The sequence below is a fragment of the Geotrypetes seraphini genome, chromosome 10 (genome assembly GCF_902459505.1).
Source record: "Geotrypetes seraphini chromosome 10, aGeoSer1.1, whole genome shotgun sequence".
NCBI lineage: Eukaryota > Metazoa > Chordata > Amphibia > Gymnophiona > Dermophiidae > Geotrypetes > Geotrypetes seraphini.
In genome coordinates, this window is record NC_047093.1 from 28,319,528 (window position 1) to 28,337,131 (window position 17,604).

A 17,604-nucleotide genomic window follows, 5' to 3' on the forward strand; every position below is an offset into this window, starting at 1 on the left:
TCTCCAGGAAGAGGTGGTGGAAACAGAGACTGTATGAATTCAAGAGGGCCTGGGATAGGCATGTGGGATCTCTCAGAGAGAGAGAAAGAAATAATTGTTACTGCGGATGGGCAGACTAGATGGGCCATTTGGCCTTTATCTGCCATCATGTTTCTATGTTACCCCATTTTCTTCAATGTATGTAAAACATGTTAAAAAAAATAAAACAGTGATGCTTTGGATATTTTATCAAAATTAAATTCTGGGGTTATTGTTTCCTAGGAACACAGTATGTCCACGCGTTGAGTGAAGAGTTCTGCTTCTCATGACATACAGCATTCAATATTCAGTTTATACCCATATCCTCTCCATCCCCTTCCCCTACCACCTTCAGAAATCCACAGGACATTCTGTACAATAATTTTATTTCTCAGGGATATTCAAGGTTCTTATAATTTGCAGTTTCTAAGTAAATAGATATTTACAATTCAGCAGCAGGTTTGTGAGGCCAATAGGGATACTTTTCCTTATCAAGCTTGGTTTCAGGGAAGGCTTCATTAAGATCTTCAATGGTCATCTGGTCAAAAGGAATCATGTTTTTAAACTTTTCTAGCTGCAAAATTAAAGGGAGAATTGAAAATATAACCAAGATGTAAGCAAATATACAAAATCACACATTCAAAACTACAAACAAGATTAGATCAGTAACTCAAATACAGAAGGTTGGATAAAAGGCAGTCTCTTCGTAGAAAGAGGCTGAAATCTAATAACAAGATTTCAAGGAAACATGGTACAATCCTAAGTAGTCAGGAAGCAAGAACAATAGAGTCTATGCTACAGTTATTAGGAAAGAAAAAAGGAAAACTAGATAAACTTTGCAATCTTCACCAGTCATGTTCTACTTTTAAACCTGATGCTCAGTTCTGTACTCATAAAACATGGGAAAGAAGAAAAAAAAAAAGTGTACTGAACTTACATCTTTCTCATACTTTGCAATCCGGGTTTTAGAAGCCTCCACATAGGCAGCTGCATTCTTGTTCTGCAAGAGATTAAAGGGTTACAGATAAACCACCACTCAGGCTAAGAGTTGAAGCTAGATGATTCAAACCAACTGGGATTCTTTCAAAGTACAATACCACCAGAATACTCAGCCCAAAGCAACTTCTGAGATTGGGCGATAGGTTTTGTTCTGGTCATGTGTGCATACACACACACACACATCAACATTACTGCCAAGCAATCTGTACCAGCAGTATAATATCAGCACCCAATGGGGCCATTCCAAGAGGGAGAAATCCCATCAGTTTGATTAAATTTTACGTAAACAGAGACTCACAATAGGAAGGTCTGAACATTTGCTCCTGCTGTCTCTCCTTCCTCATCCCTTCTGACTAACTTTTAAAACATTTTGCATCTCAAGACTAATCTGAGAGGAATACTCATGTAAATGAAGGGACTCCAGACTCTTACAGCCTCCTGCTCTTGGGTAGTAATCTTGGCCGTCTGAGTATCGATGGGCTCAGGAATTGTTACTGCACTGAACTGTATGCAAAAGAAAAAAAATAAAAATACAAGAACAAAGATTTGCTTAGAAATCATAAATACCAGCTCAGGAATCACTCAGCCCAATTCCCTTGAGAATGCATGCAAGACAGTGACAAAGGACCAGACTAACTTTTATAAAAATTGCTAACAAATCACAAGGTATTTAAAATATATTTTGATATAACTTTCAATCAAAACAAAAATAGACTGGAACTTGCTATAGATCTGTGTAATATTTGGATTTATATCTCTTGATTTGTTTTAACAAAAGAACCACCACAGATTCATTATTTTGTCCATTTACAGCAGCACATTAGAATATATATTTACAAAAAGCATTAAAAAGATTTGTTCATATTTTATTGTGGTAGGGCAATTGAATAACTGTTTTCCAACATAACTATTGAATTCTGTGATAGAGGTCTGCAAGGGAAAGGGCATTGCGGGACTCCCGCAGGGATCCCCCCAGGCTTACAGGTCTCCTGCAGGGATCCCCCCCAGGCTCACTGGTCTCCTGCAGGGATCCCCCCCAGGCTCACTGGTCTCCCATAGGAATGGAACTGGGATTCCTGAGGCCTGGAAAGAGAATTAGTAGAAGATAGACAAAAGCAGAAACTGGGACCAAGGTGATGGAAAAAACAAAATGTCCCACCAGCTACAGCAAGGGAGATGTTCATTTTGAGGGGGGCTAAGCTCTAAGTGGGAGGCTCAGCCCCCTCTCATGGTTATGCCACCAATTGTGTTTAATACAAAAATGAAGTGCTTGATGAGTTTGTTTTGGGGGGTTTCCAGTTCAGTTTTGGCACATTTTTCTTATACAACCATTGTCCTGAAAAGTGCCTCTCTCGATTCTGCTTTAAATTATTTTGATGCTGTATTGTTTGATTCTTTATTCATTGCTGCATTAAAAACCATTTGTGGATCTTGGAAGGACCTCTCACAAGTTGCCTATGCCAGATGGTGGAACCAGATTTAATTGATCTACAAATACGAGCTTTATATTGCCAAAAAATCCAACTCTTTTATTCTTTTAATAAGAAATGGTCGAACCTACAGTCACATGACCTAATGTCTATTCTAATTATTTCCGGTTATACATGCATTTCTTATTTATGTTCACTGTTATTTGTTTATATTGTTTTATTGTTGGTTAAAATACACCAAGGGCTCCTTTACAAAGGTGCACCAGCGTTTTTAACGCACACATTGGATTAACGCGCGCTACCCGGAAAACTACCGCCTGCTCAAGAGGAGGAGATAGCGGCTAGCGCGCTATTCCACACATTAGGGCCCTAATGCACCTTTGTAAAAGGAGCCCTAAGACTTAAAAATTAAAACTGTCAGAAGTAATTGCTGCTTTTTATGGGGACAGGTAACTTTTATTGAGGGATGGGTGGGGACAGGAGATTCCGTGCAGGATCGGGCGCAACTCTCTATTCTGTAACGAGACTTCATTGCTGTACCACGAATGAATGCCCGCCATGCTGTTCTCAAATAGTAACACTGCCTTAAGAAACAATGAAGTAAAAAAAAAAATAATAATAATAATTCTAAAAACAGAGTCTTGATTTTGAAAATAGAATTTCTGAGTATGTGGTGGACTGGTTTGTGTACAGTAACATTAACTCACAGAGACCCAGTGTTGTAATATTACAACATCACATTTAAGGCTACAAAATAAACCCTCCCCCATTTTTTTTCTTTTTAAAACTTCATGTACATTACTAATAGAACCTATTGTTCAGTTCTGCAACACCATTGGATGGTTGAATGTGTAAATAGGTCTGTTTATCTGGCCATGAAGTCATACAACCCTGTTGCCTGCTTTGGAGTATATCATCTTGTTGTTTTGGACGGGATACATCAGGACTAAAGTAAGTAAAAAGCTTGAAATATTTTTTTATGTGATCATTAATATGTGTAGATCATGCAGATTTTATGACATCATTGAATATACTGATTTTAAGAGATTTAGAGCTGGTTATTTCTATGTTGTAATTTTACAACAGTGGGTCAAAGTGATAGCAAGGTTTTGTCTGCACTCCCCTGAGACCCAGTGTTGTAATATTACAACATCACATTTAAGGCTACAAAATAAACCCTCCCCCATTTTTTTTCTTTTTAAAACTTCATGTACATTACTAATAGAACCTATTGTTCAGTTCTGCAACACCATTGGATGGTTGAATGTGTAAATAGGTCTGTTTATCTGGCCATGAAGTCATACCACCCTGTTGCCTGCTTTGGAGTAATGATGTCCATTCCCTCTGCACACCACTGGAGTACTTTCAGAAGTTTGTGACAGAAGATATGATCAACGCTCTGGCAGATAACACAAATCAGTACAGTTTTCAGAAGAAAGGATCATCTATAAACACAAACACAAAGGAAATAGAGCAGATGATTGGCATGTATCTGAAGATGGGTCTTGTCCAAATGCCTGGAGTCCGTATGTACTGGGAAGCAGACACAAGATACAGTCCTGTCGCTGATGTAATGTCACGAAACAGATTCCAGTCTCTGTTGACATCATTACATTTTGTGAACAATCTAACCGTGTCTGAGATGGAACAAAAAAGTGACAAACTCTGGAAACTCAGACCATGGCTTGATGCTTTCAGAGAGAAATGCCTAAAAGTGGTCCCTGAAGAACATAACTCTGTTGATGAAATGATGATCCCTTTCAGGGGGAAATTCAGCAGCATCAAACAGTACATGCGTGGCAAGCCAAACCCATGGGGGTTCAAGCTGTGGGCAAGGACTGGAATCTCTGGTATACTTTGTGATTTTGATGTGTACCAAGGCAGTGTGAATGGAATACGGGCAAGATCTGAACTTGGACTATCAGGGGATGTTGTGATGAAACTTGCTTCCACACTTCCACATAGTCACAACTACAAGATCTATGCAGACAACTTTTTCACCAGCATCCCATTGATAGTTAGGCTGCTGGATTGTGGAATTCATTACACAGGAACAGCCAGACAAGTGCGCCTTCCAAACTGTAATCTTGAGGATGAGAAAAGCTTGAAGAAAAAGGGAAGAGGAAGCTTTGATGTCAGAGTGGAGTCAAATCACAACATTTGTGCTGTGAAATGGTTTGACAACAGACAGGTTACACTTGTGTCTTCCTTTGCTGGCCCACAACCAGTGGAGAAGATTCAACGCTGGGACAAAACTGCCAAAAGATTTGTTGAAGTTGAGAGGCCTTATATCGTGGCTGCCTATAACAAATTCATGGGCGGAGTGGATTTGTTAGACTCATTTGCAGCAAAATACAAGTTTCCACTGAAGTCCTACCGCTGGTACCTTTACATCTTCTGGCACACCATTAACCTAGCTGTGATCAATGCTTGGCTCCTGTACAAAAGGGACTGCAAAGCTTTGGATATCCCAAAGAAACAGATGCTAAACAGGAGAATGTTTCAGGCCCAGTTGGCATCTTCTCTTATCCTGATCGGAACGGCTGGGTCAGTGTCAAAGCGAGGGCGACCATCTGCAAGCCCAGTTTCATCAAGAGGGGGCACCTTGACTTCCCAAAAGAGGCAGTTTACAGATGATGGAGGTTCTTCAGCTGCCATGACAGCCAAAAAGTCAAATGCACACCCTCCAAAGGAAGTTTGCAAGGACATGATTGGACATTTTCCCATCAAAGCCGATAGAGGACGGTGCCGACACTGTGCAAAAGGCTATACCAACACACTTTGCAGGAAGTGCAATGTTCGCCTGTGCTTTTCAGAGCAAAATAACTGTTTTTGGAACTACCATAACTGAATAAATGAACAAATAAAACATGCACATATAGGGCTTGATTCACAAAACCGTGCTATGAAGATAGCACAAGTGCTATTTCATAGCGTGGCCGTTTTTACCCGTATTTGCGCTAACATGAAATTTTTTGTGCAAAAACACGAAATTTCTTGATTACCGCTGATAGAAGTCAATGGGCGCTTCACAGGGAAAAATTTGCGTTTTTATATGATACTCATTTTTTGTATTAAATTGATAATAAAAATTACTTTTTTCTTTATTATACTATTGTTGTTGTGTATATACATAAACTTAGGTGGGTCTTTATAAGCTGTAAAGTACAAATAAACTTTTAATTATTCCTTACATGTGTTCAGAGAGAGAGTGACACTATTGAAATTCTGCTACCTTACAGGCCCAGCGTTGCAATTTTACAACATCCTCCCCAAAAGTTACTAAAATGTCAAAATAAAAAAAAAAAACACTGATTTAGGGATCACAAGCCTCCTATAACAACATGTGAACGTTCGAAAACATTTTTTTTACGTTTTTTTCTATATTTGGGTCTCTGGGGGTTAAAGAAGAAAAAAAAAAAAACACCTCAACACACAGTACCGTATTTTCACGCAGATAACGCGCACCCGTGTATAACGCGCACACGGGTATAGCGCGCAGAAACCACAATATTATGTATAAAAACTTTTGTATACCGCGCTCACGGGTATAACGCGCATGCTGCCCGACTGTCCTTTCGCCCGCCCCGACTCTCCTCTGGCCACCCCGACTCTCCTTTCGCCCGCCCCGACTCTCCTCTGGCCACCCCGACTCTCCTTTCGCCCTCCCCGACTCTCCGTTTACCCGCCCTGCCCTGCCCCCCCCCCAGCAGGACCGCTCGCACCCCCACCCCGAACGACCGCTCGCACGCGCTCCCACCCGCACCCGCGATCGGAGCAAGAGGGAGCCCAAGCCCTCTTGCCCGGCCGACTCCCCGACAATATCGGGCCAGGAGGGAGCCCAAACCCTCCTGGCCACGGCGACCCCCTACCCCCACCCCGCACTACATTACGGGCAGGAGGGATCCCAGGCCCTCCTGCCCTCGACGCAAACCCCCCTCCCTCCCTCCAACGACCGCCCCCCCCCAAGAACCTCCGACCGCCCCCCCAGCCGACCCGCGACCCCCCTGGCCGACCCCCACGACACCCCCACCCCCCTTCCCCGTACCTTTGCTAGTTGGCCGGACAGACGGGAGCCAAACCCGCCTGTCCGGCAGGCAGCCAACGACGGAATGAGGCCGGATTGGCCCATCCGTCCCAAAGCTCCGCCTACTGGTGGGGCCTAAGGCGCGTGGGCCAATCAGAATAGGCCCTGGAGCCTTAGGTCCCACCTGGGGGTGCGGCCTGAGGCACATGGTCGGGTTGGGCCCATGTGCCTCAGGCCACGCCCCCAGGTGGGACCTAAGGCTCCAGGGCCTATTCTGATTGGCCCACGCGCCTTAGGCCCCACCAGTAGGCGGAGCTTTGGGACGGATGGGCCAATCCGGCCTCATTCCGTCGTTGGCTGCCTGCCGGACAGGCGGGTTTGGCTCCCGTCTGTCCGGCCAACTAGCAAAGGTACGGGGAAGGGGGGTGGGGGTGTCGTGGGGGTCGGCCAGGGGGGTCGCGGGTCGGCTGGGGGGGCGGTCGGAGGTTCTTGGGGGGGGCGGTCGTTGGAGGGAGGGAGGGGGGTTTGCGTCGAGGGCAGGAGGGCCTGGGATCCCTCCTGCCCGTAATGTAGTGCGGGGTGGAGGTAGGGGGTCGCCGTGGCCAGGAGGGTTTGGGCTCCCTCCTGGCCCGATATTGTCGGGGAGTCGGCCGGGCAAGAGGGCTTGGGCTCCCTCTTGCTCCGATCGCGGGTGCGGGTGGGAGCGCGTGCGAGCGGTCGTTCGGGGTGGGGGTGCGAGCGGTCCTGCTGGGGGGGGGGGTGAATCGGGCGTCGGGCGGGGTGGGAACTATGTAGAAAAACTTTTGTATACCGCGCTCACTCGTATAACGCGCGAGGGGTATGCGCGGTAGGTAAAAACGCGTATAACGCGCGCGTTATATGCGTGAAAATACGGTAGTCCCCTTTTCCCAAGTAAAAGCACTATATTCCCCAATGGCACAAAACTTATTTAGACTCACTCACCTTCTTTTCAAATTCATCAACCATACCAGGCTTGGCAACGGCCTTCCTATAGAAAGCCCAATCAATAGCTGGTGGTTTTTCAGGCAGTGACTGCAATCTATAAAGATATAATAGAGAACGTTAAAGAGGCGTCAACCCACTGTCATTTCCCCATGTGCATGACATGCCTTATATTGTCTTGCTCCTACTGCACTGATAACTATGCACTGCGAGAAAGGTACTGCATAAATATAATTTTTAAATGTACTGCCCATTACCATGTATTTTTTTATTCTCTCTCTCTCAAACACTATCCCTCCCTCCTTTTACTAAGCTGCAGTAGAGGTTTCTACCACAGCCCAGAGCGCTAAATGCTCATAGAATTCCTATGAGCATCGGAGCATTTAAAGCTCCGGGCCACGGTAGAAACCTCTACCTCTACCATTTATTTATTTATATATTTATTTATATATTTATATATATAAATAAATGGTAGAGGTAGAGGTTTCTACCGTGGCCCGGAGCTTTAAATGCTCCGATATAGAAACCTCTACCTCTACCTCTACCATATAAATAGGAATTCCTATGAGCATCGGAGCATTTAAAGCTCCGGGCCACGGTAGAAACCTCTACCTCTACCTCTACCATTTATTTATTTATATTTATATATATATATATATATATATAAATAAATGGTAGAGGTAGAGGTTTCTACCGTGGCCCGGAGCTTTAAATGCTCCGATGCTCATAGGAATTCTATGAGCATTTAGCGCTCTGGGCTCTACCTCTACCATTTATTTATATATATATATATAAATAAATGGTAGAGGTAGAGGTTTCTACCGTGGCCTGGAGCTTTAAATGCTCCGACGCTCATAGGAATTCTATGAGCATTTAGCGCTCTGGGCTGTGGTAGAAACCTCTACTGCAGCTTAGTAAAAGAAGGGAGGGATAGTGTTTGAGAGAGAGAGAATAAAAAAATACATGGTAATGGGCAGTACATTTAAAAATTATATTTATGCAGTACCTTTCTCACAGTGCATAGTTATCAGTGCAGTATATATATATATATATATATATATATATATATATATATATATATATATATGTCTTCTCTCTGCTGCGGTCCCGCCCCTCCTCTGACATCAGAGAAGGGGTGGGACCGCAGCAGAGAGAAGAGAGCTCCGAAGCCGTACGGCAGCTTGCAAAGATCGCTAGCGCCAGCGATCTTATTGCAGGCTGCTGAAATTAGAAAAATTGATTCCAGGAGGCCAGTGGGATAAGACCGACAGTACAGCAACGGGAAGCCAGCGAGTAAGCCACTTCCCGACTGACCCTCCCCACTCGCCCTCTAAAGCAGGAGCGGCAGGCCAGCAAGAGGCAGCGCTGCCGCTCCTGCTTTAGGGGGGAGGGTCAGTTAACGAATTGGGAGGCCGATTTTTTGTCCTGGTAAATCTAATCGAATCGATTCACCCGAAGTGAATCGGTGAATCAATTTGAATCGTGAATCGGGCAGCACTAGTATGGACCAATTACATCTTTAAAAAGTGAGAAACTTTCATCTATAAAAACTACATTATTTTTAGAAAAATGAAGTTTTCAAGCTGTAGAACATGAAAAATAAAAGGGTCCTTTTACTAAGGTGCACTAACCAATTTAGCGTGTGCTAAATGCTAAGATGTCCATAGGAATATAAATTGGTTAGCGCATCTTAATAAAAGGACCACAAAGTTCTAGAAAAAATTCCATAGTCCCTTTCTACCAACTCTAAAGTACACAAAACTTTCAAAAATTAAGAGTTGTCCAAATTTACCACCCCTTCAAAATTTTATAGCCTTTATCTGTTATTTGTAATCCCACCTTTGATATCTTGTCATTTAGCAGGTCACATATATCTCATACAATTCCTTCCTTCTAGAAGTAACCAATTTCACATACCATGATTTCTATATATTAGTATATCCAAAACAGAAGCAGCATTGAAAATAGCAGGCAAGACAAGAAGCATTGTTAGCATCATATAATTGGCAATTTAGACAAACCCAATGAATTCCCAGTAAATTTGAAACTTACATTATTTTTATATTTATCGGAGTTAGCCAAGTTGTACAACAGTTTGACCCTTAGGTAATTGTTTAAGTTTGTATTCTGTATATCTTATATACTGCTTTGAGCAGCTCTGCATGGAGCCCAGGAAGCAGTACAGAGCTATTTTAAAACTATTCAGTTTCCCTTCCCACTTCCAGTCAGTTGCTGACCGACAAAGTAGATCAGAAATTGAATGCTTATGGAAAACTAAAGGTCAGTGATCATTTAAAAGTAAGTTTTGCCATCTCATTTATATAGAGTACAGTTTAATGTATGAATCAAACGTCTATGTGGATCAGTCATTGTTGCTCGACATCTTTTGCAAATAAATGCTAGCACTTAAGAGGTTCACAAATCACAATTTGTACCCAAGACTCAGCTTGATAAAAGGTAGTGTTTCTCAGAACAGAAGGTGCTAATTTTAACATACAGACAGTCCCCGAGTTTCAGACGCCCGCCTTAAGTACGACTCGTACTTAAGATCATTGAAGTTGTAGCTTCATTTGATTTCACTGAGCAGTATTTCCAATGGCACAGACTCCTACATTTCTCCTGCAGCAGATTCAGGAATGACGCATGGCCACATTAAGAAAAGTGTGTGGTTGTGCATGCTGTTCCTTAGAGGGAACACTGGTAGGGACAGTTGGCCCTTTTGTCAGCAAGAATCTTAAAATCTACAAGTTCTGAGTTACATACAAATCCGACTTAAGAACAGCTTTAAAAATGTATCCCTTTCTTAACCCAGGTACTACCTGTATAGGAATAATCAAGCCATTGTGACATCACTGATGAGGCTGGCTCTTAGGCATTGATGGAATGAGGCATTGTGACATCACAATATCAGCTCTAGAATGTTGCTACAGCTTGGGATTTTGCCAGGCACTTGTGACCTGGGTTGGCCACTGTTGGAAACAGGATACGGGGCTTGAGGGACCTTCGGTCTGTCCCAGTATGGCAACTCTTATGTTCTTATGCGAGTCAAGTATAGGCAATCCCCGAGTTACAGACACCTGACTTAAGTACGACTCGTACTTAAGAACGCGGTTGCGGCTTCATTTGATTTCACTGAGCAGTATTTCCAGTGGCAGTATTTCCTGTAGCAGATTCAGGAATGATGTATGGCCACGCTAAGAACACTGTGTGGTTGTGCATTCTGTACCTTAGAGGGAACACCGGTAAGGACAGTTGGTCTTTTTGTCATCTGGGAGCAGAGGTAAGCAGCAAGAATCTTAAAATCTACAAGTTCTGAGTTGCATATAAATCCGACTTAAGAACATCTTTAAAAATGTAACTCATTCTTAACCCAGGGACTGTCTGTACAGTAATGCTTTCGAAGTTTTAGTTTATGCACACGTAATTTAATTTGTGAATTTTTTCAGCTATTTCATTCTCTGATCCACCTCAATCACAGACTGCCAAGTACTCTTCACATTTCTGTGTCTGGGCAAGGTAAAAGCAGTGCTGGCTGAAATATATCATATTACATTCTTATACTCTTCTTATAGCTATCCATTCACTAACATGCAGGCACTAACCTGGCTGCAATTGCATCACTTCGGGTTTTAAGATTATTAAACACTGCCCTCTGATTCGGAGGTACCCTCTCTGCAAACGCCACCCAGTCAATGGCCTTCACAGCTGCTCTACGACTTGCCATTTTTGTGCTCTAAAAGAGAAGAACAGCATCAGCTCCAGCAAACCCAACAACGATATCTGATCCTAATAACCTTAAACCCATTCTGCAAAGTCATCCTGAATCACTAAATCTCTGGAATCCTTACACTTGTGCATAAATACAAAGGTGAGAGACTTGAGCATGAAGGGAAAAAATGGGGGAAACCAAGGACAAATGCAGGAGCCAAGATCTCTGGAAGGGCAGCTCAGCTACTCAAAGCAATATACCTTGCATTGTTACATAGAAACATGACTGCAGATAAAGGCCAAATGCCCTAGAGAATGACATGGGGACAAATTTTTCCCCATACCCATGGGAACTAATTTTCACATCCCAGCGAGTTCTTTTCCTGCAAGTTCTGTCTTCATCTGTACAAGCCTCAAACACTTTAAATACATAAGTGAGGTTTGTGTGGTTAAGGCTGAGCCTCCAGGAATGGAACAGGGATAGCGACAAAACTTGCAGGGATGGGGAAATTGAGTTCCGACGGGGACAAATTTGTCACTCTCTAAAATGGCCTATCAGTCTGCTCATCCACAGCATACACTATCTCCTCCTCTCCCTTAGAGATCCCATGTGCCTGTCCCACGCTTTCTTGAATTCAGACAAGAGTCTTTGTCTCCACCACCTCTACAAGAATTAATTTAAAAAGTCTGTTAAGTATCAATAACAATCTACAATAAAGGAGGGGGATCAGGATCCCGGACTAGGGAGCTATTTGGTGTATTAGTTTTCTGTTGTGTGGGATCGTGCATATTGTTATTTGTATTTTGTCTGTTCTGATGCACTGTGTTCTGTTTTACAAACTGTTCAATAAAAATTAAAAAACCAATCTACAATAAACTTGAGACATTTTAATATACTTACAACATATTTATAAAATAATTAGCATACTAGAATCATTGTTGCTACTCATACATACATACACCCAGTGTCCAGAGAACACCCCTGTATCCCAAATGCAAATGGTTTATCACAGCCTTGAATTTCTGTTCAAAAGATTCATTGGTGCACCTACTCTACCAGAAGACTATTCCACACATCCACTACCCTTTACACTTGAACTTATCACCTCTTAACTTCATCCTATGCCCTCATTCTAGAGTTTCCTATCAGTTGAGAGACTTGCCTCATGCACATTTATGCTATGTAGGTATATAAACATCTCTATCATATCTCCCCTCTCCTGCCTATCCTTCAAATTATTCATACTGAGATCTTTGTCCATCTCCATATGCCTTATACTGAAGGCCACTGACCATTTTTGTTGCCATCCTCTGGACCAACTCGATCCTGTTTATATCTTTTTGAATATGCAGTCTCCAGAATCATACACAATATTCTAAACTAGTCTTATAGCCAGTTACATTAACGGGTGCTAGAATATATGTGTGTGTGTCTGTCTTTATTTCTTTCTCTCTCTCTCCTTAGCCGCTTTCTTTCTTTCTGCCTTTCTTTTTCCTTGGCTGTCCATCACCACCCCTAGCCTGCTCCCCCTGTCCATTGTCCCTTCCTTTTACCTCCCCTGTGTCCACCACCACCCCTTCACTGCTCTCCTTATCCAGCAGCAGCCCTTCTCCCTTTATTTTACCTTCCCCCTGTCCAGCAGCACCTCGTTCCTTCTCCCCCTGTCCAACATTAGGCCTCCGTTCCTTTTTCCTCACCCCCCCTGTCCATCAGCACCTCTTTCCTTCTCCCCCTGTCCAGCAGTAGGCATCCCTTCCTTTTTTTCCCCCTCCTCCTTCTTATCCCTATGATACACTTACCTTGCTCTGCCCCTGATCAGAGATTCCCGACAGCCGCCCAGTTGCACCCATTGGAAAAGTTCCATCTGCCACATCCGCACCCCTCCTGAGGCGACTCCCGCTGTCTTTCTTTCTGTCTGTCTCTGCCCTGGCCCCCTTTGTCTGTCTGTCTTTCTGTGTATCTCCCTGCCCCTGTGTCTTTCTTCTTTTCTTTCTGTCTCCCTTCCTCCCTGTCTGTCTGTCCAAAGCAGCATTCCCTCTCCCCACACCAGTTCCCTGTGCACCTGCCCCTGTGTCTTTCTTCTTTTCTTTGTGTTTCCCTTCCTCCCTCTGTCTGTCTGTCCAAAGCAGCATTCCCTCCCCCCTCCATTTCCCTCCTCCCACACCAGTTCCCTGTGCAGCAGCATTAGCGTTTCCTCTACCCCCCTTTCCCTTCCCGCGGTCCCGACTACAAACGTGGTGATTCCAGCAGCGTTTGCATCAGTCTCCACACACTGCTTCGGGTCCTTCTACTGCCCTGATTTACTCTGGCACGTCCCTGATGACATCATCAGACACGGCAGAGCAAATCAGGGCAGTAGAAGGGCCCGAAGCAGCGTGTGAAGACTGCTGCACATGCTGCTTGAATCGCCAGGTTTGTAGTCAGGCCCGCGGGAAGGGAAGAGGGGGCGGCAAAGGACTCGGGTCAGTTTAAGAGCTGGGGCGGAAAGTTGCTGGGCTCCTCAGTGGGGGTGCTGAGCGGCCGCGATCCTCTCCTCCGAGACAACCCCCCCTCCCCGCAGGAGGAACGGAGATCGGCGGCTGGCTGCGGTCCGGCTTGTGGAGGCGATAGGCGGCTGGTGACGTATAAGCGCGCATGCGCACTCCTGCAGCCACAGACCTACTGATCACAGAACACGCAAATAGGAGTGCGCATGCGCGGCTAGCTTTTTATTATATAGGATGAGGTCACACAATATTCTAAATGAGGTCTCTCCTTTTTCCTATTGGCCATTTCTCTCCCTATGTACCAAAGCATCCTTCTAACTTTTGCCATTGCCTTTTCAATCTGTTTGGCCACCTTAAGATCATCACACACTCAAGTCCTGCTCTTCACCCCCTAAACTGTACTGCTCCCTCGGGTTATTGCACCCAAATGCATGACCTTGCATTTGTTATGAGACTAAGAGACAAACAGGGACACAGATGGAGATCACTAGGGGTAGAGACAGGGTTGCCAACTAGCGCCAGATTTCCCAACAGGGTTCATGTAATCCTGAATTTACCTTTTGCATACACAGACTTTCAGTCTTGTGTTTCTTACTCCTGGCAGAATTTTGTACAACTGTGCAATGCAGAATTAATGTAGAATTCCAAAGGCGCACAGAATACCTGTGTTCTGTGCAGAATCTCTACAACCTGAAACCATCAGCACTCTGGCCATCTTTGGGCTGCCTACATGGGCTCTGCAGACTGCAAGGAGGTTGCCAATTGGAATCATCACCGACGTACAATGAATGATGGATTAAGGACAATGGGGAGAGAGTGCGAAATACATGGGAGGACAGGAGTGAGAAATATGCTGGCTCAGGGTGCAACAGGGGTGAGAAAGATGCTAGCTCGGGGAGGGGGGATGACTGGGGTGAGAAAGATGCTGGCTCGAAGGGGGGGAGGAGGACCAGGGTGAGAAAAATGCTGGCTTGGGGGGATGACCAGGGTGAAAGAGATGTTGGCTTAGTTGCTTGACAGGGATGAGAGAGATGCTGGATCAGAAAGGATAGGGAGAAAGAGTGCTGGCTAGGGACAAATTGGGGTTGAGATGCTGGCTTGTGGGGGCAGGATGAGTGGAGATGACAGCTGCTGGCTGAGTAGACAGATGTGATTCAGGGATGAGATGCTGTCTGGGGGTGTTGGGGTAGAGTGAGAGATTCTGGCTTGGGAGGAGATAGGGGAGAGTGAGAGGGACGAGTGAGATATGCAGATTTGAGGGGGTAGGGGAGAGAAGCTGGCTCAGGAGTGGAAGATCCTGCACACTAAGAGACAAAAACAAAAAAAAGATCCTGGATGGAAACTGAGCGTAGAGACAAGATCACTGAAGCAATACCATGCAAAGAGAAATGGAGAAGGCTTGATGGGGAGAGAGCATCGAGATAGCACATAGGAGGATTGCTTAGACACAGGGACATTGCTTGATAAGGGGTAATTCTGACAGAGGGATGATGACCGGAGGACACAAGGGAGCTCAGGATAGAGACAGTGGGGATAGATGCTGGACAGGACAGATAAGGACACAATGTAATGTGGACAGGCGATCCTAGGAAGACAGTTACAAAACAAAACAACAACAAAGAAAAGCAGAATAAGGGACTCTGGGACTTAACTGAATGGAAAAATAAACTGCTTGGACAACAAAAGATAGAAAAGTTTTTTATTCTGAATTTATTGAAAAAGCCAGCTTTCAGAAATGTTTTTCAACAACATAAAGACTATGAAAACAAACCAACCAAACTTCACTAAGGTAGGCTTTTTACAAAGGTGTGCTGCTAGAAGAGAGAAAAAAACTTGAACGGGGCAGTGGATGGCCTTGTCCCCATGCCTGCAGTGAGCACTTTACCCCCCACCCTTTTGGTGAGTAACAGCCACCGTGTCATTCTCTAGTTAGGGCTTTTTAGGGTAAAAGCTCCGACACTCTTAGGAATTCTATGAGCATCAGAGCTTTTACCACCACAGCCTGCAATAAAAACCTTAGCACAGCTTGATAAAAGGGGGCCTTAATGAAAATACTGAATTGTTCTGGAATTCTGGATAATAATTAGTAAAAATATTGTTTAAATGTTGTCAAACTTGATTCGCTAGTTTTGTGCACAGAATTTTTTTTTTTTGCATGGAATATTTTCTTATGAAATATAATTCAAGATTATATTTAGCTCATTCCAATTGATTAGTAGTTCTACTCAACTTTCATTCAGATACATAAGTTTTTACCTCCCCCAAAAGACTTATAATTTAAGCTTTCTTTTATCAAGCTGAGTTAGTTTGGGGTTTTTTTATCGCAGGCCACGGTGATAAAAGCTCTGATGGTCATAGAATTCCTATGAGCATCAGAGCTTTTACCGCCACGGCCTGCGATAAAAACCTCTAAAGCAGCTTGATAAAAGGGGACCTTGTTTAATGGGATTTTTTAACTGCCTTTTTCATGAAGAGATAAAGCGGTTTACAATACTTAAATATTTCCCTATCTGTTCTGACAGGATTACAATTTAACTGTAGTACATGGGGCAATGGAGGGTTAAGTGAGCGTGTCATGAGGCAAGAGAAGGAAATGATTTGCCCAAGATCACAAAAAAAATGCAATGAAATATGAAACAGGCTTCCATACCATTCCATATCAACTCAACTCTTGTATCCCACAAACGTCAGCTAGAAATCATTGCAGCTTACACAATATTAGAATTGCTACAGAGACATAGATATTACAAAGAAATTGCATGGAAGATGATATGCAGGGGACTGGAAAATAAGGTAAGTTTTCAGTGCTTTCCTGAATTGGAAGTATGTGGGTGTTTGTCAAAGGCTGCCTGGGAGGTTGCTCCAGATTCTGGCCCCCTGAAACTCAAAGGTGGTCTCAAAGAGAGCCTTCCTTTGAATATGGCGTGCAGATGGATGGGGGTAGTTCCCATCATTGGATTGTCCTTGAGTTGTGGAAGGATTGTACAACTTGGATGGTGGATGCGAGGCCTGCTGAGTTTTCTCCGTATATAGTCTTATGTACCATGCATGCTACGTTGAAATGGACCCTGTTTTTCTCTGACTGGCAACCAATGTAGTGCCTTTAAGAAGAGGTGTAACCCCTCTCATATTTGGTCTTGCGTAAGATTAGCCTTGCAGCTGTATTTTGGAGCAATTGTAGGTTCTGAAGGTCCTTCTCAGCAATACAGCAGTAGAGGAAATTACAGTAGTCAAGGCAGGGGAGGAGGACCGCTTGGGCTTCCCTTCCGCTCTAATCACTAGGCTACTCCTTCATACAACCTTACCAGAACTACATATTCCTTCGTGCAACGGTTTAAATCCAGGACTGAATCAACTTTGCTAACATGCTAGGAAAGAGCCGAAGCCGGGCGTCGGAAGACACCAGGACAGAACTAAGGATTTAAAGGCAACCAAGGTGCCCTAGGAACAGCGGACAGCACAAGGTCAGCCCGTTCATCAAAATATGAGACACACTTAAGACCCCTAGAAGCGCGTCTCATATTACGTCGGCACCTCAGTAGATAAGAGCCCAACTCTCAGTAGGCTCCAGAGCCGTCCCACCGCCGTATTACTTACCTTCCGTCAAATTCCCAGCCTGTAGCCTACCTGGACTCACCGGGAGACACTAAAAATGGCTGCCACGCAACCTCGGGCGTCATACGCCACATCCGCCAGATCTATCCAATCAGAGAAGAGTCCTAGAAGGCGGCAACTGTTTCCAAGTAACCATGCCGCGTTCCTTAGTTCAATAGTCTTCGAGAAATTAACCGTGTCCTTATTTCTAAAATTAAATTATATAGGGTTTTTTGTTTCTTTCGATCTGTTTATTGACATTTTCCATTTTAATTGTATCAGAAAATCACTCAGTGTAACTATTAACTCACTCCTTTTTAGCGCCGGCCGGCGTCGGAGCAGCTCAGAGCGTTCAGCCCACCGGTCGGCGCTAAAAAC

The 17,604-nt window shown here is 44.1% G+C and overlaps 1 protein-coding gene across 2 annotated transcripts; it reads right to left on the minus strand.

Annotated features, from left to right (window-relative positions):
* Positions 1–387: 387 nt before the first annotated feature.
* On the minus strand, positions 388–17,362 carry ATP5PD (ATP synthase peripheral stalk subunit d). Of its 2 annotated transcripts, none has more exons than XM_033961096.1 (6): positions 17,230–17,362; positions 11,040–11,170; positions 7,438–7,534; positions 1,450–1,521; positions 956–1,018; positions 388–592 (listed from the first exon to the last, which is right to left on the minus strand). In XM_033961096.1, the coding sequence occupies exons 2-6, from the start codon at positions 11,159–11,161 to the stop codon at positions 461–463; spliced, it is 486 nt and encodes a 161-aa protein (XP_033816987.1). In that variant the 5' UTR covers positions 11,162–11,170; positions 17,230–17,362; the 3' UTR covers positions 388–460. The 2 variants fall into 2 exon arrangements, with proteins under 2 accessions (XP_033816987.1, XP_033816988.1); XM_033961097.1 differs by having other exon boundaries at positions 17,270–17,294.
* Positions 17,363–17,604: the final 242 nt, after the last annotated feature.

Coding starts and splice junctions, on each gene's coding strand:
- ATP5PD (XM_033961096.1), bottom strand. CDS start 11,161: ATGGCAAGTCGTAGAGCAGCTGTGAAGGCCATTGACTGGGTGGCGTTT. Junction 1,522..7,437: donor TTGATGAATTTGAAAAGAAG/GTGAGTGAGTCT, acceptor TTTTGCATACAG/TTCAGTGCAGTAACAATTCC. Junction 1,019..1,449: donor CTACCCAAGAGCAGGAGGCT/GTAAGAGTCTGG, acceptor AATCTCTTGCAG/AACAAGAATGCAGCTGCCTA.